Raw genomic sequence first — 25,016 nt, 5'->3', positions numbered from 1 at the left:
ATGCTCCAACTCGGGGGCCAGGGATCGAGCCTGCACCAGAGGTACGTGCCCCTTGCTGGGGAATTGAACCTGGGACCCTTCGGGAGGGCCACAGGCCGGCGCTCTACCCACGGAGCCACACCGGCCGGGGCTCTCTTACATCACGTGGTTTCGCACGGCGAGCTCAGGAGGCGTGCCACGGAAATTCTGAGGACAAAGCTCACAGAACCGTGCCCTTTCGGGGTGCTCACGTAATGAGTTTAAAGTAACAAACGAGTCGCCGGGAGGTGCATTTCTCAGAAGTAATTAAATGCTGGGGGAGAGAGAGAGAGAACCAGGGAGACAGGCCACTGAGGGAGACAGATCAGCCGCCACCCACAGCCAATCCCAGCCGCATCCCCAAAGTTCAGTGTGCGTGAACCCGGGGCCGGCATGGCCGTTATTGATCCCAATTATGTAAATCCGACATGGCTGTCCGCGGAGGCAGAGAGAGCGTCGCCGAGAAACGCATCCCTAATTGTCTCCGGGGCTCCGTCTCTGGTAGGACGAGACTCAAAAGGTGGTGTGTTGTGTTTTTTTATTGTTTTTTTTCCTTCCCCCAGAAACGAGGACATCACTGTTGAACGTGCCCCCTTTAAAAACACCCTAATAAGCCCTGGCCAGCGTCGCTCAGTGGTTAGAGCGCCGGCCCTCTCTCCCAAAGGTCGTGGGTTGGATCCCTGGTGGAGGGCACGTGCCTCGGTGGCAGGTTCGGTCCCCGGCCCTGGTGGGGGCCCAGACGTGACCAGGGAGGGGCCTTCCCCTCCGCGGCTGTGACACGGTGCTTGTATTGTTTTGTTAATCCTCATCCGAGGATATTTTCCCATTGATTTTTTTTTTTTTTTTTTTTAGAGAGAGCAGAAGGGAGGGGGAGAGACACACAGAGAGAGAGAGAGAGAGAGAGAGAGAGAGAGAGAGAGAGAGAGATGTGAGAGAGACACATCCATTGATTGCCTCCCGAACTCACCTTGACCGCGGCCGGGAATGACTCTGCCACTAGGTAGGTACCCTTGACCAGAATCGAACCCAGGACCCTTCAGTCCGTGGGTCAATGCCAAACTGGCTAGGGCTCCTATTCTTTTTAATTTGTTGATTTGAGAGAGAGAAACAGTCATGATAAGAGAGAATCATGGATCGGCTGCCCCCTGCACGCCCCCTACTGGGGATCAAGCCCGCGACCTGGGCCTGTGCCCCGACCACGAATGGAGCCGTGACCTCCTGGTTCCTAGGTCGAGGCTCAACCACGGAGCCCCGCCGGCCGGGCAGTAAAAATAAATTTAAAAAAAAAAAAGAAGAAAGAAATCATGAGTAGGAGCCGGAGCCCTTTCGTGTCTGTTTCCACAGCTCTCCCCAAGAGACCAACTCGGACAAGAGTGCCGAGGACACCACCATCTACACCCGCATCCTGGACAAGCTCCTGAAGGGCTATGACAACAGGCTGCGTCCCGGCTTCGGGGGTGAGAGGCTCCGGGGGGCGTGGCCGGGAGGAGGCAGGAGGCACGGGGCTGGCGGGAGGACTGTGACTAAGGAACCTGACCGTTGCAGGGGGGCCCACCGTGGTGCAGACCGACATCTACGTGACCAGCATCGGCCCGGTGTCCGACAAGAACATGGTAGGTGCGGGTTGGGTTCCCCCTCCCCCACGTCCCAGGGGGGTAAACACAACGGCCTGGGGAGGGTCCCCCCCCCACCCCCGAGCCGTGACCTCACCTGTCTCCTCCCTCCCGCTTCGGCGACAGGAATACACCATAGACATATTCTTCCGCCAAAGCTGGAAGGACGAGCGGCTCAAGTTCAAGGGGCCCGTACGCCGCCTGTCGCTCAACAACCTGCTGGCCAGCAAGATCTGGACCCCGGACACCTACTTTCACAACAGCAAGAAGTCCATCACGCACAACATAACCACGCCCAACAAGCTGCTGCGGCTGGAGGACGATGGGACCCTGCTGTACACCATGCGGTGAGCCTGGGCCTGGGAGCCCCGGGGGGGGGGGGGGGCGTGCAGGGGGATGGCGCCCGGGTGACGCATGCAGAGTCCTCCTGGGGAGGGTCAGCTCAGGGAGGCGGGTGGGGGATTGCAAGGAGCGCAGGGCAGGTGCAGGGGGAGTTATGATGGGGAGCTCTCGGGGTCAGCACAGGATGGGGGTGGAAACATCACAGGGGAGGGCTATGGCGTGCAGCGTGGGGTGAGCAGGGGGCCAGGGCACAGGGCAGGGGGGGGCAACGGGGGGCAGGGTCACCTTAGAGCAGTGGTCCCCAGCCTTGTTCTGGCCACGCCCCACCTCAGCATCTCTAACATCCTGGTGCCACGACCCGCCGTGACATAAAATTCTCATTATTCAAAAAAAAAAAGTGAACTCCCGTTCACGTGGAGGAAGCCTCAGAGGCCATGAACTTGGTCTAAACCAGCTGCCCAAGAACATGGCATCCATGAGAGAGAAAAACAAAAGGACGAAAGGACAGGGGACGGACTGAGGAAGAGATCACTAAGGAAGTGTTTAAAAAAATGAAAGCAATATGAAGGGATATGAAAAATAGTAAAGTTTCAAAACATAATACAGAACTGAGATGCATAAATACGTCACTATATATATATTTATAGACTGCATATGAGGCCCCTAGAACCATAAGGAATGCAAAACATTCATGGTTAATAACTCATTCTCGTATTGTCCCCCTTAAACATCAAACGGCCCCCCTGTGGGCGTGTGCCCCACGTTGGGAGCCACTGGGCTAGAGGGAACCTCAGCTATGCCGTCTCCGGGGCCTCCCTTTGCAGGGCTGGGGCGGGAGGAGGTGCAGACCCAGCGGCGTGACTTGGGTCCCTCCGGGGACGGAATGACGCCGCCCTGGCCTGCCTGGCTGATGTGGGGTTTTTATTCGGGGCAGAATTTTTGGTGGTGTACACAGGGCTTTCGCTGGGACTTCAGCACCACGGACAGCGGCACGGGTGCTATTCCTTGAATGGCCACAGGAGGGCAGCAGTCCTTTGCAGTCTCGTGTAAGGGGTGTATAGATCCGTAAACGTGTGCAGTATAATCAGTCCCTGACTTGAAGGAAAGGGCATATGTGTTCTGCATGTAGGATCTAAAATAAATTGTCCGTATGCCACGAGACGTTTGTAATGAGGCACTGGGAGTGTGTGAGTATCTACGCACATAAGCAGCTACACCTCTCCCTGTGTTTATTGTCAGGGATTCACACCCCAGTTGTCTAGTTAAAAACAGCACCGACGGCCCTGGCCGGTGTGGCTCAGTGGATAGAGCATCGGGCCGCAGATCAAATGGTCCCGGGTTCGATTCCGGTCAAGGGCATGTATCTCAGTTGCAGGCTCCTCCCTGGCGCAGGCCCTGGTCGGGGCACATGAAGGAGGCAACCAATGGATGTGTTTCTCTCACATCGATATTTCTCTCTGTCTTTCCCTCTCTCTTCCATTCTCTCTAAATCCATGGAAAAAAATATCCTCGGACGAGGATTAACAATATATATATATATATATATATATATATATATATATATATATATATATATAATAAAAGGAATGACATAGCATGTTATCTTAAAAAACACACACGGCGCCAACAGACGTATCAGGCAGGGTGGCCAGGCCACCGTTAAAGGGCACCTCTGCCCAGCAGCTCCAGGGCCTCCTTTGCAGGGCTGGGCAGGGGAGAGGTGCACGACCCAGCCTGGCCATTTTGTGTGGTTTTCTGGGTAGAATTTTTGGTGAGGATCGCATGGCAGACAGTTTCCCTTCCCGGGCCCTGAAAAGCCAGGGCAGTAGGGGGCGACCACGTGCCTCAGGGGACATGCCAAGTAGGGGGAGACCTTTTCCCAGAGGAGCAGGTGAGCTGGGAGGCGGTGACAGGACCCCCCCTTTCCTCCACGCCCTCCAGAGGGGCAGCTGTGGGGTCAGTGCCCGTGAGCGTCCTGAGATCCTGGGCGGGAGGGAAGTCCCTCCATCAGGGACAATGAGATGTGCAAGCACATGTCCTCCAGGCGGACTTGGCTCCGCCGGGTTTGAGAGCAGAGCCGGGGATTTCCGCCCGGCGCTTCAGCACCGCGGACAGAGACACCGTGTGTTATTCCTCAAAATGGCCACAGGAGGGCAGCAGAGGATCATGTTTGCACAGGAATTGGCTGAGCGCGTCCTTGGAGTTCTAGCGTAAGAAGCAGGTGGTTCCACACAGGTGTCCACGATAATCAGTAACGTGCTTGGAGAACATGATGCATGTGTTCTACACGTTTTATTCTGGGGCAATATTTAAAATACGTTATCTATATGTAACTAGAAGTTTTTAACTAGGAACTAGTACATTTGTGAGTATACACACACACACACACACACACACACACACACACACACGTATGAGCACCTGTATCTTTATCTGTTTATCTGTATCCATATTTATCTCCGTACATGCACTCACCAGTGTCTGGGTAACTATGGCACCGACAGATATATTCGCTAAATCTTGCTTTCTTCTTTGTGTTTGTTTTTTTGTTAATCCTCACCCGAGGATATTTTTGCACTGATTTTTAAAGAAAGTGGAAGAGAGAGGGAGAGAGAAACATCGATGTGAGAGAAACACGCTGATTGGTTGCCTCCTACAGGAACCCTGACCAGGGTCAGGGACAGGGAGGATCCTGCCACCAAGGTACATGCCCTTGACCGGAATTGAACCCGGGACCCTTTGCTCCGCAGACTGATGCTCTATCCACTGAGCCAAACCGGCTAGGATGGCCCTTCTTTTTAAAAGAACTTTTTTTATTGATTTCAGAGAGGAACGGCAAGGGAGAGAGAGATAGAAACATTAATGATGAGAATCATTGATTGGCTGCTTCCTGCATGCCCACCCCCTACGAGCCCATAACCCAGGCACGTGCCCTTGATCAGAATCAAACCCGAGACCCTTCAGTCCGCAGGCCGACGCTATATCCACTGAACCAAACCGGCTAGGGCTTTGTTTTTTGTTTGTTTGTAATTTATTCCAATGCAGTATATAGGTTTCTCAATGCCAAAGCTGGTGATAGTGCAGTTATTCCGAATGGCCACTAGATGGCAGGAGAGGATCATTTATGCGCAGGAGTCAGCTGACTGCAGGTGTCAGGGAGCATGGGGAACTCTCTTGAAGGGACTTGTCTACCTGTCACACGTGTTTGGGTGACATGTGAAGAGAGTTATCCACACGCAACTAGAAGTTTGTAACCGGGTCCTGGTATGTGTGTGGGAGTATGTACCCGTATAAGCATCTAACTCTTCATCTTTATTTGTTGGCAGACATGCGCACACTAGTTACAAAGGTCCCAACAGACACATCAGGCAGGGTGGCCGGGTCAGCTTAGAGGGGATCTGCCCAGCGGTCCCCCGGCCTCCTTTGCAGGGCTGGGGGCGGGGTGGGGGGGGCAGGTGCAGAACCGGGCCTTGCTGATTTTGTGCGCTGAAAAGCCAGGGCAGTAGGGGGCGACCCCGTGCCTCGGGGGACATGCCAAGTAGGGGGGGACCTTTTCCCAGAGGAGCAGGTGAGCTGGGAGGAGGCGACCAGACCCCCCCTTTCCTCCACGCCCTCCAGAGGGGCAGCTGTGGGGTCAGTGCCCGTGAGCGTCCTGAGATCCTGGGTGACAGGGAAGTCCCTCCATCAGGGACAATGAGATAGGCAAGCATGTGTCCTCCACAGTCGGACTTAGCCAGGGTTTTCACTGGGTCCCCAGTAGGGGCGTGCCGGAGGCCGGCGACCCGTGATTCTCTCTCGTCATGGATGCTTCCATCTCTCCCTTCCTCTCTGAAATCAATAAAAACGTACTGAAAGGCAGCCATGACCGTCCTGGGTGAGACGCGTCCGAAGAGCGCGGTTGCGGCCGCTCACCCCATGGCCCTCGCTGCCACATCACGCACGGTCTCTCTCTTCCGTTCCAGCCTCACCATCTCGGCCGACTGCCCCATGAAGCTCCACAACTTCCCCATGGACGAGCACACGTGCCCCCTGAGCTTCGGCAGCTGTGAGTGGCTCGTGTGTTTGCCCGGCTTCCAGTCCCTCGGCTGCAGGCTCGGTCCCTGGCCCGTCAGGGCGCACGCGGCCGGCAGCCCATGGGCGTGTGTCTTTCTCACGTCCGCACAGGCCTCGGTTGACGCTCAGCCCTGAGCCACGCCGGCCGGGCTGGCCTGGGCCTTTCTACCGTCTCTCTGGCTCCTTCGGGGGGTCGCGGGGGGGGGGGGGCGGTTTCAAATGACACCCTGCTTATGCCGCCCTCCTTGTCCCCCCGCCCCCCGCAGACGCATACACCGCGGACGAAGTCACCTACGTGTGGACCAACAAGACGAACATCACTGGGCTGGCGGTGGCCAAGGACGCCTCCCGGCTGACCCAGTACTACCTGACAAAGAACTCGACACGCAAGGGCAACCGCACCACCAGCGCAGGTGAGGCCTGGCGCCCAGGACGCCGCGCTCTCTCCTCAGCCGTCCGGTGGGTGGGCGGGCGGGCGGGTGAGCTGGCCCCCGGGACCGCAGGCCCTGCCCGAGGCCACACGGACCGGGCACAGGCCACGCCCCTGCAGGAAGGGTTCGAGGCCCAGCGCTAGTGGCGGGGTCACGAGGAGTGTCTGTGAGCAGGGCAGGGCTCCTAGAGCCTCCCGGCAGCCGAGGAGAAAAGGGTAATAGGATGGAGGGGGCCCTGAGGGTGGTCCGAGTGCTGCTCCCCAGAGAGAGGAGGGGAGAGGGAGCGAGAGGGAAACATGGATGTGGAGAGAGAATCACGGATCGGCCTCCTCCTGCCCGCCCCCAACTGGGGACCGAGCCCACAGCCCGGGCCTGTGCCCTGACCGGGAACCGAACCCTGACCTCCTGGTCGTAGGTCAGCGCTCGACCTCTGAGCCACACGGGCTGGAGCCTGTCTCCTCTGCCAGGGGCAGCGTTGACCCCGTGGCCTGGACGCCGTGACAAAGGGCTCCCAGTCCCACCCCTCAGCGCGCCCCTCGGAGCTCTGGGCTTGCATTTCGACAGCAAGCCTCCCGGCCGTGCTGTCCATCGTCCTCAAAAGCCCCAACTCTGCCCACAACGGCCGGCAGACCCCCCCCCCCCCCCCATCGAGGGGCCCCTTCCATCGGACCCCGTCCCTTCGTTCCGTTCAGCCAGGCTCCGGGGCCACGCCCTCTCCTCCCTACCATTCAGCCAGAGACCTCGCAGCCTCAGACCCCACCCGCTCTGCCTCCGCGTTTCCAAGCACCTTTCCCACGGGCGGGGGGTCCACACCCTCCCGCAGCCCCGGCCCGTACCAGTTCACCGTCAGCGCCGCCGCGTTCTCGGGGAGGAACGGGAGGTCCCCGCGGGCCTCCCACACGGCCAGGCAGATCCAGAGCAGGCCTGGGGGCATCGCCAAGGAAGAGCCCCAAACTCTCGGCAGACGGGGGTGAGGGAGAGGTCCCCAGGGCAGGTGGTCAGCCCGTTCCTTGGAGCCTCCCTGGCTGGGAGACGGGGCCAGACCCGTGCACCCACCACCGGGCTCGGGGGTGTCCCCAGTTCTGTCTGGAGAGGCCAGGCCCTCGGGGCTGTGGGAGCAGTGGTGGTGGCGAGGGGAAGGCAGAGGGGGCACAGATGGGCCGGGGATTAGAAGCAGAAATCCGATTTCCGGGAACGGCAGCCGCCAGGGCAGGCGCTTCGGGGGGGTGGGTCACCGGGTTTATGACATGACCCCGGAGTCACACGCGGCCCCGGCCGGGGGGCTTGGCGGTTGAGCCTGGACCTGGGAACCAGGAGGTCAGGGTTCGGTTCCCGCTCAGGGCACCTGCCCGGGCCGTGGGCTCCATCCCCAGTGTGGGGCGTGTGGGAGGCAGCCGGTCCATGGTTCTCTCTCGTCCTTGATGTTTCTCTCTCCCTCTCCCTTCCTCTCTGACATCAGCAAATATATATTTAAAAATAAAATAAAAACCAACAAACTTCCTAAAAATTTAATTTAAAACAAAGAAACCCATGGGTTTTCCATGCCCTCCTTTGCCCAAACCTCACAGAGAAGCATGTGTCTGAGGGGAGGGGCCGAGAGGGCAGGACCCGGGCACAGGACACCGCCGGGGGGCCGGGGGCGGCCGGGGGGCTGGGCCCCGGGTCAATGCGGGGGGTTGGGCCGGCTGACGCTCCTCTGCTGTGCACAGGCAATTTCACCGTCATGACCGCGGACTTCAAGCTGCAGAGGAAGCTGGGCTACTTCGTCGTCCAGAACTACCTGCCCTGCATCATGACCGTGGTCCTGTCCCAGATGTCCTTCTGGCTGAACCGGGAGTCCGTCCCGGCGCGCACCGTGTTCGGTGAGTCGGCCTGGGCCCGGGCCCCGCTCCCGCCACCCCAGCCACAGCCATCGCGCTTCTGTCCTGTGATCTGGAGACCAGAGGCCCAGGTCGGGGAGACGCGGGGTTAGGATTGGGGTGCAGGGTTGGGGTGCAGAGCAGGGTGTAGGGATGGGGTACAGGGTTGGGGTACAGGGCAGGGTATATGGTTGGGGTGCAGGATTGGGGTATAGGGTTGGGCTGTAGGGTTGGGCTGCAGGGTTAGGGTGCAGGGTTGGGGTACAGGGAAGGGTATAAGGGTTGGGGTGCAGGGGAGGGTATAAGGGTTTGGATATAGGGTTGGGGTACAGGGAAGGGTATAAGGGATGGGGTACAGGGCAGGGTATAGGGTTGGGGTGCAGGGTTGCTCTCTGAGCCAGAGTTGTTCTGAGAAGCCTGCGTTCCTTTCGCGTGGGGGTGCCGGTGGGGGACAGTCGACAGTGAAAACCAGGAGGGGCCGGCGGTCCACGCAGAGCAGAGCCCGCGCTCTGAGGACCCGGAAAACAGAACGGCTGTGACCCCCCCCAACCCCCCCGCAATGGCAAAAGACAGCAGCCCCGGCCAGTGCGGCTCAGTGGGTAGAGCGTCGGCCTGAGGACCCAAGGGTCCCGGGTTCGATTCCGGTCAAGGGCACGTACCTCGGTGGCAGGCTCCTCCCCGGCCCGGGCAACCGATGGATGTGTTCCTCTCACGTCCATGCTTCTCTCTGTCTCTCCCTCTCTCCTCCTCTCTCCCTAAAAACCAATGGAGAACCATCCCGGGTGAGGATTAAAGAAAAAGACAATGGACAGGCTCAGGTCAGGCTGGCCTGGGACATGACTACCCTCCACACACTGCTTTTTAGTTAAAACATCGTTTTTGTTCTTCCAGATGTGGTTTTACTAGAGGCCGATGCACGAAATTCGTGCCAGGCCCCCCCCCTCCCGCCCCCCGCAGCCCCGGCTTCCTCCGGAAGGTTGTTCTGCTGTTTGGCCTCATTAGCATATTAGCTCTTTACTATCTAGGACTGACTTCAGAGAGGAAGGGAGAGCGAGAGAAGCGTCAATGAGGAGAGAGGGTCATGGATCGGCTGCCTCCTGCCCGCCCCCCACCGGGGACCCAGCCCGCAGCCCGGCATGCGCGTGTCCATCCTGTTCGGCTGCCACGCGGGGTCTGGGTGCCGGCCCTGATCCCTGCGTCCACTTCCCCCTCGCTGCAGGGGTGACCACGGTGCTGACCATGACCACCATGGGCATCAATGCCCGGAACATGCTGCCCGAGGTGTCCTACGCCACCGCCTTGGACTGGTTCATGGCCGTGTCTTACCTCTTCGTGTTTGCGGCGCTCCTCGAGTTTGCCGCCGTCAACCGTTTCACCAAGAGGAGCTGGGCCTGGGATGGCAAGGGCCGGATGAAGCACAAGGTACCGGTTCGTTCCCTCCTCCCTCTCTTCTTCCCGGTTCTCCTTAAAATATGTATGTTACTGATGTCAGAGAGGAAGGGAGACAGAGACATCCATGATGAGAGAGAATCATGGATAGGCTGCCTCCTGCACGCCCCCCACTGGGGATCCAGCCTGCAACCCGGGCATGTGCCCCTGACCAGGAATCGAACCGTGACCTCCTGGTTCCTAGGTGGATGCTCAACCCCTGAGCCATGCTGGCCGAGCTATCTATCATCTATCTATCTATCTACCTATCTATCTACCTATCTATCTACCTACCTATCATATATCTGTCATCTACCTATCATCTACCTATCTATCTATCTATCTATCTACCTACCTATCATATATCTGTCATCTACCTATCATCTACCTATCTATCTATCTATCTATCTATATCTATCTATCATCTATCTATCTATCTATCTATCTATCTATCTATCTATCTATCTATCATCCATCCACCCATCCATCCATCCACCCATCCACCTTATTTTTTGATGCCTTCTGAGGTAAATCGCAGAGGACAGCGTGTTGCCCACACGCCGATCACGCCCTGTGACGGAACACCTGCTTCCCGTGTGACCCACTCGGTGTGCGGGGCCTCCAGATACGAAGGGCGTGTGTGACCCGTCCCTGTCACGACAGGGCATCGCCAGCGGTTCCGTGCTCTTCCCTCCACCATCAATACCGCTGCCTGCCGTCGAACCCCCCACCCCCACGCCCGCGGGGTCTGCCGCCGGCCAGGGCCGAGCCCTGGGCGCTTACCCTTTCCCACGGACCCGCTGTTGGCCGCGCGTGGGCCCTCGCCCGCCAACGGCTCGCCCTGACGTTCTCGTCTCCTTTGCAGAAGCAGCAGCTCCTCTTAGGCCGGAGAAGGCTGTTCACCACCTCCAGGCGGAGGAGCCACTCGCCCGGCACCCCAGGGGAGCAGATCCCGATGCAGAGTCTCCATCGGGGTGAGGAGGTCCGCCTGCGGATCCTCGGGGCCCAGGACGCCACCTCGTCCCCAGGCTCCAGGGGCCGGCCAGCCCCTCCCGAGGACCAGGAGCCCCCCGAGATGGAGAAGACGTACAACAGCGTCAGCAAGATCGACCAGATGTCCCGAATCCTGTTCCCGGTCGCCTTCATCATTTTCAACCTGTTTTACTGGTGGTTTTATTTGTAAGAAAGGAGATGTAGGGCTACCCGCCACCACCACCCCGCCAGTCAGCCTCCTCCCCGACCCCCCAAGCCGGCCTCCTCACCCCCAAACCCGAGAGCCATAGTTTCCGAGGAATGGTTCCCCAGAAGGGCTAATCTTAGAGGGACTTTCCATCCTAGGATACCATCTTTCAGGAAATTCTTGCATGTTTAATAATGCATACGAACGCTATTTGTTGCCTTGGTGTTTCTACACACAACGTCAGATGAATCGAAGATGTCACGTTGATACATGAGAAACGAAGATCTTTCTAGAAAAGCCAGAATGGCTCTGACATGCGTCGTGTCTGACACTGATTGTTCACAAGCAAGAGAAGTCTACTTTGTGCCTGTTCCAAGGGTGACCTGACAATGCAATGTTTTTATACGTCCAACGTCATTTCATACGAAATTTCCCAGCAAAGAGCTATTTTAGGACACTGCTCACGGTTGTGACTTGACCAAAATTCTTGCAAAAAAAAAAAAAAAATCAAAGAGCACATTTTTTTTCCCGTTCCAAAGGAGACCGTGAGCATTTCTGTACAAAACGAATTGCCTTTGATAATTCTTACTATTCGGAAACTTAAAAAGTCGTGCATGACCTCACTTTAATCAATAGAATAGGCAAATATTTATTCAGGCAAATTGAATACACATCCAGTATGTTAGATTCACAGAGAAACTATTGCCCCCCAGGACAAAAATAATTAACTGCTTAAAAAAATTAATTCTTTTTTGTGGGGAGAACGAGGGGGAGTACACATGCTCTCCGTTCTCCTGCCACGGCCCCGACCAATCGAACCATGAGGAAGGCAGAACGGATGTTACAACAGAGGGAGGTGTGACGACAGTTCCGGCTCTTGGCCTGTGTGTTTGCTGTCTCGATCTCTGACCACGCCTCTCCGCTGCCGCCAATGTGTACCGCTTCCGTGGTGAAAAATTGTGACCGCACCCTTCCCCCGTTTACGCCCTTGTGCGCGCCTTCTAATTGACGTGTTGCTGCTGCTCTGCTCGCTTTTGTATATGAACCTTCGATGCTCATCCGTAAAAACATGAACCGATCTTAGGGCTACATGTCATATTTGGGGGGGGAAACCTTCCCCCCCCACACACTTCACGTTTTGGTGGACTCCTCTCCTTACACAGGACTCTAAGGCACCCCATCGTGACACTGGTGGGGGGCACTGGCCATATCAGGGGGCTCTTCTGAGAGCAATGGATTGACTGACCACTGTGCTGTCCACCCCATACAAAGTCATGTTGACTGTCCACTGTCATTGAACAATCAATAAAGTTTGGAAAGCAGAGGAAGTGGCCCTGGCTGGTAGCTCTGTTGGTGAGCGCGCCGTGTCCCCCTACACCAAGGTTTCTGGCTCCGTCCACGCGGCTTCTCACGGGAAGTCATGACTCGGTTTCCGAACAGCCGCCAGGAATAGGGATGGCGTTTGCAGGCCCAGGTCCCGCTGTACTGTACTAGTCAGTGGTGTCTACCGGGTGTACCGGTTAAAAATGCGGATTAACCATTAACCAGTTAAAAATGCAGATTAACTATCACATTTAACTACCGGTTAAAATGCAGATTTTGTAATCAAAGAAAACACGCTAATTTCAAGAGAAACATCAAAAGTGCTTTGTTCAAAGTAACGTCCATCTCGAGCTACACATTTCCCCCTCTTTCAGGTAACTGGTGGTGGGTACAGTCCCCATAGAACTTTTCTTGTTTTGAGGCAGACCATTCAGAGACCCAATATTCCACTTCTTTTGCACATTTTGAAGTGAGAAAGTGCGTGTGCCATTGATCGGAACAAGTGGTCGTCTGAAGGAGCAATACAACAAAATAGCATATATATCAAAGTCGTGCACATTAAAAGGGGATTAATTAGAGGAAATTTGCCCTTTTCCCTATAATAGAGAGGGAAGAAAATTAGTAAAATGTACATGAAAACCTTCCTGCTGTCAGAGTCTGGGGCGCACCACGGGACCCAGAGTCAGGTCCCCACCCACCCACCCACATGCACCTCAAAATCGTGTGAGACACCCCGCCCCCCATTGGGCTAGACACAGACCGGGCCAGTCCCACCCTTGTCAAGCCCTGCCGGGCAGGGGGCGGACGGTCATGCCGGGACGTCTGTCCCGCCCCCAGAGGCCTGGACTGCGGCCGGGAGGAGAGGCACGGCGATCGGCGGGCCTTTCTTAGCCCGGAAGGGGACGCGGGCGGCGGGAGCGGGCCGGGCGGCTTCCCCACCAACGTCAACCAGAACCAGGGAGGTAGCCAAGGCGGGATAGGACCTCCGAACCCCGAGAGATCAGGAACCTGGCTCTTCCATTGTTTCCGCCGAGAGGCCGAGCAGAGCGCGCGCACGTCGGCCGGATCAATTAATGCCGCCTGTGGGCGGGCGCAAGGCACGCTGGGACGTGTACTTGGGGATGAGCGCGGTGCAAGCTGGGAAGCGCGTCTAGCGGACACCGAGGGGCATTCCCGGAAATGCGTCACTGCAGCGCGGGGCATGCCTGGAGGTGTGTCGCGTACGGGGCATGCCGGGAGGTAGGTCTTGCGTCAGTCGCTGTGCAGGCTGGGAAGTGCGTCTTCCTTCGGTCGTCCAGCACGCCGGGAAGTGTGTCGGCGGAGTCTCGGGGCATGCCGGGAGATGCGTCTTGAGGTGAACGCGGGGCTAGTCGGGAAGTGTGGCAGAAGCGGTTACGGCAAGCTGGAAAGTACGTCGTTTGCCGGCGCGGGGCACGTCGGGAAGTGTGTCTATGGCCCGCCCAGTGGTCTGTATGGCGGGCGCCGCGGGCCGGGAGGAGGGAGGCGGCGGGGTGGGGAAGCTGACGGCGGAGCCGATGGAGCCGGCGGCGCAGCACACAACGCCGTGCGGGACCGCGAGCTGGGCCTGCGGGGTGAGTGCGGGGAGGGCGGCCCGCCCCGGGGGACCCGCAGTGGGCGGGCTGCGCCTGGCCGTCCCGGCCCGAGTCTGGCCGGCGGGGCGGAGGGACCATCCCGCAGGCTCCCTGCCCGGCCGGCTCGGGGACGGGACTGGGACCGCTTCCCGACCCGGACCCGTGGGCCCGCGTTCGGTTCGGCCTCGCGGGACCGTTTCTCGGTCTGATCCGCCCGAGCGCCGAGCGAGCGGCTGGTTCTCAGGAAACGCGTTCAGGAGACGGCGTCAGAGTGTGGACAGGGCGCGTGCTGGTGCTTTTCTTTTTTTCTCTTCTCTTCTCTTCTCTTCTCTTCTCTTCTCTTCTCTTCTCTTCTCTTCTCTTCTCTTCTCTTCTCTTCTCTTCTCTTCTCTTCGAGGGGGAGGGAGGGAGGGAGAGAGGGAGGGAGGGAGGCGAGGAGAGACACATGGATGGACTGGGTGCCTCCCGCACACGCCCCGACCGGGTCCGGGATCGAACCTGCAACCCAGGTACGTGCCTTTGACGGGAATCGAACCCGAGACCCTCGGCCGAGTTGGTCACTTCCGATCAGTCGGGGGGGGGGGGGGAGGCGATGGTTTCCCGGCGCCTCCTCGGCAGCTTCAGGGGCCCCGGTCCCCCGTCACCCAGACGCCCCATCAGGGGCCGGTCTTTGCTGGAAACAGCGCCGCGTGGCAGTGAGGACTCGGAACTGTCCGGTTCCGGGGCTGTTTCTTCCTCAGCTAAAGGCTGACGTGCACCTCCAAGCCGTGGCTGCACCCCAATAAGCATCCTCCACCCCCGCCCATGTCAGAGCCGAGAGAGGGCGGGCTCCCTGGTCAGTCAGCCTTGAAATGCCTCCTCCGGAACTGAACTTCACAGAAAGGAAAGTGCTCAGGCCCTGGCCGGGTTCGCTCAGTGGTTAGCGCGGTGGCCCACGGACTGAAGGGTCACGGGTTTATTCGAGGTCAAGGGCAGGAACCTGGGGTGCAGGCTCCATCCGGACCCGGTTGGGGCGTGTGAAGGAGGCAACCAGTCCAAGAGTTTCTCACATAGACGTCTCTCTCTCCTCTCCCCCTCCCTCCCACTCTCTCTAAAAGTCAATGGAGAAGTGTCCTGGGTGAGGATCAGCAACAACAAAGAAGTCGGAGGGATGGGCAGCTGTCTGTTCAGCCGTTCAGAAGGTGACTTAGGAAGAACGGGAAGAGCCACTGCCTTGGGGGTGAGATGGTACAGTCTGTGCCGGGATTCGCTCCCACGGGGTCCGCAGGGTCTGCTGCTGGCTCTGCTTTGGGCTTAGACTCCTTGCTGACAAAGCCCCAGGTCCTTCTCTCCTTTATCTTTTTGCTAATCCATCCTCAGGGATCTTTTTCCCATGGGATTTCAGATAGGGTGGGGCTCAGGGACAGAGAAACATCAATGATGAGAGAGGATCATGGATGGGCTGCCTCCTGCCCGGCCCACACTGGGAATGGAGCCCGCACCCCGGGCATATGCCCCGACTGGGACTCGATCCGGGACCTCCTGGAGGGACTGGGCCTCGTCCCCCTCCAGCCGCGGGAACCCCTGTCCCCTGCGTGTCCCCCGACAGGTGCGACGAGAACTGCCTGAGCTGCGAGGCGGGCCTCACGCAGGTGGGGGCCTCGTACGTCGCCAACCACACCTGCAGCAACGGTGAGCGGGGCAGGGCAGGACCCCAGGGCTGGGACCCCCACGGCGCCCCAAGTCTGACCGGGCGCCCCTCCACTCTCCCCAGCGGACGAGACCTTCTGCGAGATGGTGAAGTTTAACCAGCTGTGTGACGTACCCTCGAACGACACCCGCCGGCCTCATCCCTCTGGTGCACCCCAATGACAACCCGGGCCCTGCCTGAGAACCCCCACGTTTACCCAGTCTTTAGACCAAAGCGAACGGCAAGCACGTGGCCTCCCCGTCACTTCTCGCCAGGCTTCCAGCACCTCCAAGGTTAACCTCAGCCACAACCGGGTCCCGCTGGAGGGACGGGCCGTCCACACCGGTGACGAGGGGCCCGGCCGCCCGTGTTCGTCCACCCGGACTGTGCGCCAGGCGGCCCGCGGGACCTCCCGCTGCCAAACCTGTCAGGCGTGTGGACCAGCTGCCGGTCCGGTTCTCACCGAGCAAGGTCCTGTGGACAGAGCGCCGATATTTCCCCGGAAACGCACCGATCGCCTCTCGGACCGACAGTAACCTTTGCCTTAAACTTCCTCTGGAGCTTGTACTTCTCCATTGTGTCCAACTCCACCCTCGGACCATCATGCATCTGATGTATCTCGGGGAGCAGGGGGAGCCCCCCACAGGGGTGAATTGAAGCAATGAAACAAAGGGAGACAACCTCAGAGCAAATGCAGTGTTAACCCTAAGTTAATAAAAGAGTTAACAGCCCAGCCGAAACCGGTTTGGCTCAGTGGATAGAGCGTCGGTCTGCGGACTAAAGGGTCCCAGGTTCGATTCCAGTCAAGGGCATGTACATTGGTTGCGGGCACATCCCCGGTGAATGTTTCTAGCTCTCTATCCCTCTCCCTTCCTCTCTGTAAAAAAATCAATAAAATATATTTTTAAAAAAAAGAGTTAACAGCCCACAGCCCAGGCGTCTTTCCTCCCAGGGCGCAGCGATTACACGTGGGTGCGCCCGGCCAGTGAGGCCCAGTGGTTGAGCTTCGACCTGTGAATCAGGAGGTCTCGGGTCTGATTCCTGGTTCGATGCTTGGTTTGGGGGCTCCATCCCCGGTGTGGAGGTGCAGGAGGCAGCCGATTCTCACCCTGGGTGTGTATTCCTCTCCCAGGGGACATAGTCAAGGCCTTCATGACCTCCGAACCTCAAGAGATCTGGAGCTGGGGTGACCCCTCCAAAGGGGTGGCTCAAACCCAGGACTCCCTCAGAGCAAATGCGGTGTGAACCCTGAGTTAATGCGCTGTTAACCCTAAGTTAACAGAGTTAACAGCCCACAGCCCAGGCATCTTTCCTCCCAGGGTGCAGCGATTACACGTGGGTGCGCCCGGCCAGTGAGGCCCAGTGGTTGAGCTTCGACCTGTGAATCAGGAGGAATCGGGTCTGATTCCTGGTTCGATGCCCGGGTTGGGGGCTGCATCCCGGTGTGGAGGTGCAGGAGGCAGCCGATTCTCACCCTGGGTGTGTATCCCTCTCCCTGAAATCAATAAAAATGTGTTATTTTCTTTGAGAGAGGAAAACGGTGGCGGCTGAGCCAGCTTGCAGGGCTGCGGGTGGGGACAGGCGGGCCTGTCAGGTGAGGGGCAGCGGCAGGAGGCCTGGGAGGAGGCACTTCAGTAGGAAGAGAAATTACTGTGTCGGGAGGACCCTGTCCTGGGGCCGCCTGACCGTGGCTGCAGGGTCACTGGCTGAGGGCGAGGGTTCGAGGTCAGAGGCCCTCCCGGAAGCCCCGGAAACTCCTGTGGCTGGTAAGTTCACCTCTGATTTTCAAGGGAACGTGCCTTTCCTCTTTGATCTTGGGAGCTTTGGCTGCAGAGGAGACCATTCAAACCACCCACGCCCTCCGGCCGGTGTGGCTCAGTGGTCGAGCTTCGTTTCGACCTAGGAACCAGGTGGTCCTACGGTTCCATTCCCGGTCAGGGCACAAGCCGGTTGGGGGGTCCATCTCCATGTGGGGCGTCCAGGGGGCAGTCGATGGATGTTTCTCTCATCGTTGGTATTTCTCTCTCTCTCCCTCTCCCTTCCCCTCTGAGATCAAGAACACATTTTAAAAAAACATAAACAAAAAACCTTTTTTAAAGCCCAACAAGCGAAATGGCAAGTGCTCATAGGTTGATATGTATGCGATTTGATATGTCTGCTCTTTTTTTGTATTGACAACAGCTTCAAAACTTCATGTCCAATTTTATGAAGGCGTAGGCCTTATAGATATTTTTACGCCAAAAAAATGTCTATTTTAGTGCCAAAAAAAAGGAGCATTTGCAGGAAGTTTGAGTCCTTTACCAGTAACTCCATCGAGGGGGGGAAATGAGCAGTATTAACCGCGTTGCCTGGTAAAACAACCAGTTTTGGGCGCTTAGGGCGCCGTCTTGTGGACATATATGGAATTGCGTTGTCTTTCAACTTTTTTTTTTAAGCCATCCCAAAGCAGAGCTACAGAAAAGTGACAAGTATAGCACAGAGATCTCTGTTCGTGAGCAATCTGAAATCACCCGAGTGATACCCTGTGACGCTTCCAAATATTTTATTTCCTTTTCTCCCAAATACTTCACGGGCAATTTCCTATAAACCAGGGCGTCCTCCTGCACAACCATCAGAATAGGGAAGTTGAAGCTGATGCGTCTGTAACGCCCAGTCCTTTGGCGGGAATTCAAATGTCGCCCTTTGTCCCAGGAATGCCCTTCGCAGGCGGCCAGAGCCCCCCGCCGTCCCCGCTTACACCCCCTTCCCGTGAGAGGCGCACTCTGCATTGAGTCTTCATCTCTCCCCAGTCCTCCTCCTTGAACCTTTTACAGACTCAAGCGTTTCAACACTCTGCTGAACCAGCGGATACAATTGTCCGGAATCAGACACCTGCCAGGCTCCAGAGACGCCCCCCCCCGAAAGAGACCAGAACGGGGGACGTAGCCAAGGCCCCCAGGACACCCGAACCGCAAGAGATCGGGAGCTGGGGTGACCCCTCCGCAGGGGTGGATCAAGCCCAGGACACCCTCAGAGCAAATGCGGTGTTAACCCTGAGTTAATGCGCTGTGAACCCTCAGTTAACAGAGTTAACATCCCACAGCCCAGGCGTCTTTCCTCCCAGGGCGCAGCGATTACACGTGGGTGCGCCCGGCCAGTGAGGCCCAGTGGTTGAGCTTTGACCTGTGAATCAGGAGGTCTCGGGTCTGATTCCTGGCTCGATGCCCGGGTTGGGGGCTCCATCCCCGGTGTGGAGGTGCAGGAGGCAGCCGATTCTCACCCTGGGTGTGTATCCCTTTCCCTGAAATCCATAAAAATGCGTTATTTTCTTTTAGAGAGGAAAACGGTGGCGGCTGAGCCAGCTTGCAGGGCTGCGGGTGGGGACAGGACGGCCTGTCAGGTGAGGGACAGCGGCAGGAGGCCTGGGAGGAGGCCCTTCAGTAGGAAGAGAAATTGCTGTGTCGGGAGGACCCTGTCCTGGGGCCGCCTGACCGTGGCTGCAGGGTCACTGGCTGAGGGCGAGGGTTCGAGCACAGAGGCCCTCCTGGAAGCCCCGGAGCCCCTGGTGGCTGGTAAGTTCCCTCTGATTTTCAAGGGAACGTGCCTTTCGTCTTTGATCTTGGGAGCTTTGACTGCAGAGGAGACCATTCAAACCACCCCCGCCTTCCGGCCGGTGGTGCTCAGTGGTCGAGCTTCGACCTAGGAACCAGGAGGCCCTGCGGTTCCATTCCCGGTCAGGGCACAAGCCGGTTGGGGGGTCCATCCCCAGAGTGGGGCGTCCAGGGGTCAGCCGATGGATGTTTTTCTCATTGTTGGTATTTCTCTCTCTTTCCCTCTCCCCCTCTGACATCAAGAACCCATTTTAAAAAAACATAAACACAAAACCTTTTCTAAAGCCCAGCCAGCGAAATGGCAAGTGCTCATAGGTTGATATGTATGCGATTTGATGTGTCTGCTCTTTTTTTGTATTGACAACAAGCTTCAAAACTTCATGTCAAATTTTCTGAAGGCGTAGACATTATAGATATTTTTACGCCTAAAAATGTCGAGATTAGTCTTAAAAAATGGGGGCATTTGCGGGAAGTTTGAGTCCTTTACCAGTAACTCCATCGAGTGCAAAAAATGCGCATTATTAACCGCGATGCCTGGTAAAAAACCAGTTTTGTGTCTTAGGGCGCCGTCTTGTGGACACATCTGGAATTGCGCTGTCTGTTTCAACTTTTTTTAAAGCCATCCCAAAGCAGAGCTACAGAAAAGTGACAAGTATAGCACAGAGATCTCTGTTCGTGAGCAATCTGAAATCACCCGAGTGATACCCTGAGACGCCTCCAAATATTTTATTTCCTTTTCTCTCAAATACTTCAGGGGCAATTTCCTATAAACCAGGGCGTCCTCCTGCACAGCCATCAGAATCGGGAAGTTCACGCTCATGCGTCTGTGCCGCCCAGTCCTCGGGCGGGATGCAAATGTCGCCCTTTGTCCCAAGAATGCCCTTCGCAGGTGGCCAGAGACACCCCCCTCGCCGGCTTACACCCCCTTCCCGTGAGAGGCGCACTCTGCCTTGAGTCATCATCTCTCGCCAGTCCTCGTCCTCGAACCTTTTACAGACTCGAGTGCTTAACACTCTGCTGAACCAGCGGGTACAAATGTCCGGAATCAGGGACCCCCTAGGCTCCAGAGACGCCCCCCGGAAAGAATCATCCAGAACCGGGGACGTAGCCAAGGCCCCCAGGACCTCCGAACTGCAAGAGATCGGGAGCTGGGGTGACCCCTCCGCAGGGATGGATCAAACCCAGGACTCCCTCAGAGCAAATGCGGTGTGAACCCTGAGTTAATGCGCTGTGAACCCTAAGTTAACAGAGTTAACAGCCCACAGCCAAGGAGTCTTTCTTCCCCGGGCGCAGCGATTACACGTGGGTGCGCCCGGCCAGTGAGGCCCAGTGGTTGAGCTTCGACCTGTGAATCAGGAGGTCTCGGGTCTGATTCCTGGTTCGATGCCCGGGCTGGGGGCTCCATTCCCGGTGTGCAGGTGCAGGAGGCAGCAGATTCTCACCGTGGGTGTGTATCCCCCTCCCTGAAATCAATAAAAATGTGCTATTTTCTTTTTTAGAGAGAAAAAAGTGGCGGCTGTGCCAGTTTGCAGGGCTGCGGGTGGGGCCGGCCTGTCAGGGGAGGGGCAGGGGCCGGAGGCCTGGGAGGAGGCACTTCAGGAGGCAGAGGAACTAGGGTCTCGGGAGGACCCTGTCCTGGGGCCGCCTGACCGTGGCTGCTGGTTCACAGGCTGAGGGCGAGGGTTCGAGTCCCTCCCGCAGGCCCCGGAGCCTCTGATTTTCAAGCAAACGTTCCTTTTGTCTCTGTTCTTTGGAGCTTTGGCTGCACAGGAGACCATTGAAACCACCCACGCCCTCCGGCCGGTGTGGCTCAGTGGTTGAGCTTCGACCAATGAACCGGGAGGTGGTACGGTTCCATTCCCAGGTCTCGGCACATGCCGGGTTGTGGGCTCCATGCCCAGAGTGGGGCGTGCAGGGGGCAGCCGATTGACGTTTCTCTCATCATTGGTATTTCTCTCTCTTCCCCTCTGAGATCAATAACAGATTTAAAAAGCAAAAACACAAAACCTTTTTGAAAGCCCAGCAAGCGATATGGCAAGTACCCATATGTTGACATATATGCGATTTGATATGTATACTCTTTTGCTGTATTGACAAGCTCCAAAACTTCATGTCAAATTTTCTGAAGGCCTTAAAATTGCAGATATTTTTACGCCTAAACATGTCGGGTTTAGCGCCCAAAAAAAGAGCATTTGCGGGAATTTTGACTTCATTAATAGTAACTCCATCGAGAGGGGAAAAAGGACATTATTAACCGCGATACCTGGTAAAAAACCAGTTTTGGGCGCTGAGGGCGCCGTCTTGTGGACACATCTGGAATTGCATTGTCTTTTGAAAATTTTTAAACCATCCCAAAGCAGAGCTACAGAAAAATGACAAGTATAGCACAGAGACCTCTATTCATGAGCAATCCGAAATCACCCGTGTGATACCCTGAGACGCCTCCAAATATTTTAATTTTTTTCTCCCACATACTTCAGGGGCAATTTCCTATAAACCAGGGCGTCCTCCTGCACAGCCATCAGAATCGGGAAGTTCACTCTGAGGCGTCTGTGCCGCCCAGTCCTCTGGCGGGATTCAAATGTCGCCCTTTGTCCCAGGAATGCCCTTCGCAGGTGGCCAGAGACCCACCCCCCCGCCCCCGTTTACACCCCCTTCCCGTGAGAGGCACACTCTGCATTGAGTCTTCATCTCTCGCCAGTCCTCGTCCTCGAACCTTTTACAGACTCGAGTGCTTAACACTCTGCTGAACCAGCGGGTACAAATGTCCGGAATCAGGGACCCCCTAGGCTCCAGAGACGCCCCCCAGAAAGTAACCAGAACCGGGGACGTAGCCAAGGCCCCCAGGACCTCCGAACCGCAAGAGATCGGGAGCTGGGGTGACCCCTCCGCAGGGATGGATCAAACCCAGGACTCCCTCAGAGCAAATGCGGTGTGAACCCTGAGTTAATGCGCTGTGAACCCTAAGTTAACAGAGTTAACAGCCCACAGCCAAGGAGTCTTTCTTCCCCGGGCGCAGCGATTACACGTGGGTGCGCCCGGCCAGTGAGGCCCAGTGGTTGAGCTTCGACCTGTGAATCAGGAGGTCTCGGGTCTGATTCCTGGTTCGATGCCCGGGCTGGGGGCTCCATTCCCGGTGTGCAGGTGCAGGAGGCAGCAGATTCTCACCGTGGGTGTGTATCCCCCTCCCTGAAATCAATAAAAATGTGCTATTTTCTTTTTTAGAGAGAAAAAAGTGGCGGCTGTGCCAGTTTGCAGGGCTGCGGGTGGGGCCGGCCTGTCAGGGGAGGGGCAGGGGCCGGAGGCCTGGGAGGAGGCACTTCAGGAGGCAGAGGAACTAGGGTCTCGGGAGGACCCTGTCCTGGGGCCGCCTGACCGTGGCTGCTGGTTCACAGGCTGAGGGCGAGGGTTCGAGTCCCTCCCGCAGGCCCCGGAGCCTCTGATTTTCAAGCAAACGTTCCTTTTGTCTCTGTTCTTTGGAGCTTTGGCTGCACAGGAGACCATTGAAACCACCCACGCCCTCCGGCCGGTGTGGCTCAGTGGTTGAGCTTCGACCAATGAACCGGGAGGTGGTACGGTTCCATTCCCAGGTCTCGGCACATGCCGGGTTGTGGGCTCCATGCCCAGAGTGGGGCGTGCAGGGGGCAGCCGATTGACGTTTCTCTCATCATTGGTATTTCTCTCTCTTCCCCTCTGAGATCAATAACAGATTTAAAAAGCAAAAACACAAAACCTTTTTGAAAGCCCAGCAAGCGATATGGCAAGTACCCATATGTTGACATATATGCGATTTGATATGTATACTCTTTTGCTGTATTGACAAGCTCCAAAACTTCATGTCAAATTTTCTGAAGGCCTTAAAATTGCAGATATTTTTACGCCTAAACATGTCGGGTTTAGCGCCCAAAAAAAGAGCATTTGCGGGAATTTTGACTTCATTAATAGTAACTCCATCGAGAGGGGAAAAAGGACATTATTAACCGCGATACCTGGTAAAAAACCAGTTTTGGGCGCTGAGGGCGCCGTCTTGTGGACACATCTGGAATTGCATTGTCTTTTGAAAATTTTTAAACCATCCCAAAGCAGAGCTACAGAAAAATGACAAGTATAGCACAGAGACCTCTATTCATGAGCAATCCGAAATCACCCGTGTGATAGCCTGAGACGCCTCCAAATATTTTAATTTTTTTCTCCCACATACTTCAGGGGCAATTTCCTATAAACCAGGGCGTCCTCCTGCACAGCCATCAGAATCGGGAAGTTCACTCTGAGGCGTCTGTGCCGCCCAGTCCTCTGGCGGGATTCAAATGTCGCCCTTTGTCCCAGGAATGCCCTTCGCAGGTGGCCAGAGACCCACCCCCCCGCCCCCGTTTACACCCCCTTCCCGTGAGAGGCGCACTCTGCATTGAGTCTTCATCTCTCGCCAGTCCTCGTCCTCGAACCTTTTACAGACTCGAGTGCTTAACACTCTGCTGAACCAGCGGGTACAAATGTCCGGAATCAGGGACCCCCTAGGCTCCAGAGACGCCCCCCAGAAAGTAACCAGAACCGGGGACGTAGCCAAGGCCCCCAGGACCTCCGAACTGCAAGAGATCGGGAGCTGGGGTGACCCCTCCGCAGGGATGGATCAAACCCAGGACTCCCTCAGAGCAAATGCGGTGTGAACCCTGAGTTAATGCGCTGTGAACCCTAAGTTAACAGAGTTAACAGCCCACAGCCAAGGAGTCTTTCTTCCCCGGGCGCAGCGATTACACGTGGGTGCGCCCGGCCAGTGAGGCCCAGTGGTTGAGCTTCGACCTGTGAATCAGGAGGTCTCGGGTCTGATTCCTGGTTCGATGCCCGGGCTGGGGGCTCCATTCCCGGTGTGCAGGTGCAGGAGGCAGCAGATTCTCACCGTGGGTGTGTATCCCCATCCCTGATAAAAATGTGCTATTTTCTTTTTTAGAGAGAAAAAAGTGGCGGCTGTGCCAGTTTGCAGGGCTGCGGGTGGGGCCGGCCTGTCAGGGGAGGGGCAGGGGCCGGAGGCCTGGGAGGAGGCACTTCAGGAGGCAGAGGAACTAGGGTCTCGGGAGGACCCTGTCCTGGGGCCGCCTGACCGTGGCTGCTGGTTCACAGGCTGAGGGCGAGGGTTCGAGTCCCTCCCGCAGGCCCCGGAGCCTCTGATTTTCAAGCAAACGTTCCTTTTGTCTCTGTTCTTTGGAGCTTTGGCTGCACAGGAGACCATTGAAACCACCCACGCCCTCCGGCCGGTGTGGCTCAGTGGTTGAGCTTCGACCAATGAACCGGGAGGTGGTACGGTTCCATTCCCAGGTCTCGGCACATGCCGGGTTGTGGGCTCCATGCCCAGAGTGGGGCGTGCAGGGGGCAGCCGATTGACGTTTCTCTCATCATTGGTATTTCTCTCTCTTCCCCTCTGAGATCAATAACAGATTTAAAAAGCAAAAACACAAAACCTTTTTGAAAGCCCAGCAAGCGATATGGCAAGTACCCATATGTTGACATATATGCGATTTGATATGTATACTCTTTTGCTGTATTGACAAGCTCCAAAACTTCATGTCAAATTTTCTGAAGGCGTTAACATTGCAGATATTTTTACGCCTAAAAATGTCGGGTTTAGCGCCCAAAAAAAGAGCATTTGCGGGAATTTTGACTTCATTAATAGTAACTCCATCGAGAGGCGAAAAAGGACATTATTAACCGCGATACCTGGTAAAAAACCAGTTTTGGGCGCTGAGGGCGCCGTCTTGTGGACACATCTGGAATTGCATTGTCTTTTGAAAATTTTTAAACCATCCCAAAGCAGAGCTACAGAAAAATGACAAGTATAGCACAGAGATCTCTATTCATGAGCAATCCGAAATCACCCGTGTGATACCCTGAGACGCCTCCAAATATTTTAATTTTTTTCTCCCACA

The 25,016-nt window shown here is 56.6% G+C and overlaps 1 protein-coding gene and 2 long non-coding RNA genes across 5 annotated transcripts; 2 read left to right on the top strand and 1 right to left on the bottom strand.

Moving 5' to 3' along the window:
* Positions 1-446: 446 nt before the first annotated feature.
* Positions 447-10,927, top strand: LOC307095094 (gamma-aminobutyric acid receptor subunit alpha-5-like; the record flags this gene model as incomplete). The annotated part of the gene is made up of 9 exons (XM_079800863.1): positions 447-519; positions 1,374-1,475; positions 1,564-1,631; positions 1,758-1,978; positions 5,936-6,018; positions 6,293-6,439; positions 8,026-8,319; positions 9,536-10,112; positions 10,657-10,927. The coding sequence occupies 9 exons, from the start codon at positions 447-449 to the stop codon at positions 10,925-10,927; spliced, it is 1,836 nt and encodes a 611-aa protein (XP_079656989.1).
* A 75-nt stretch (positions 10,928-11,002) lies between these two features.
* On the top strand, positions 11,003-16,391 carry LOC307095096. Of its 3 annotated transcripts, none has more exons than XR_013813178.1 (4): positions 11,003-13,656; positions 14,937-15,058; positions 15,428-15,510; positions 15,593-15,731. It is a non-coding gene; the product is annotated as an uncharacterized lncRNA (long non-coding RNA). The 3 variants fall into 3 exon arrangements; XR_013813177.1 differs by lacking the exon at positions 11,003-13,656 and adding an exon at positions 13,697-13,839 and having other exon boundaries at positions 15,593-16,391; XR_013813179.1 differs by lacking the exon at positions 11,003-13,656 and adding an exon at positions 14,284-14,348.
* On the bottom strand, positions 15,811-19,302 carry LOC307095097. Its single transcript, XR_013813180.1, has 3 exons — positions 19,187-19,302; positions 15,972-16,886; positions 15,811-15,932 (listed from the first exon to the last, which is right to left on the bottom strand). It is a non-coding gene; the product is annotated as an uncharacterized lncRNA (long non-coding RNA).
* Positions 19,303-25,016: the final 5,714 nt, after the last annotated feature.

This window comes from Cnephaeus nilssonii (genome assembly GCF_951640355.1).
Source record: "Cnephaeus nilssonii genome assembly, contig: SUPER_24_unloc_1, whole genome shotgun sequence".
In the NCBI taxonomy this organism is placed as follows: Eukaryota; Metazoa; Chordata; class Mammalia; order Chiroptera; family Vespertilionidae; genus Cnephaeus; species Cnephaeus nilssonii.
This window is presented reverse-complemented; position numbering and strand designations above follow the sequence as displayed.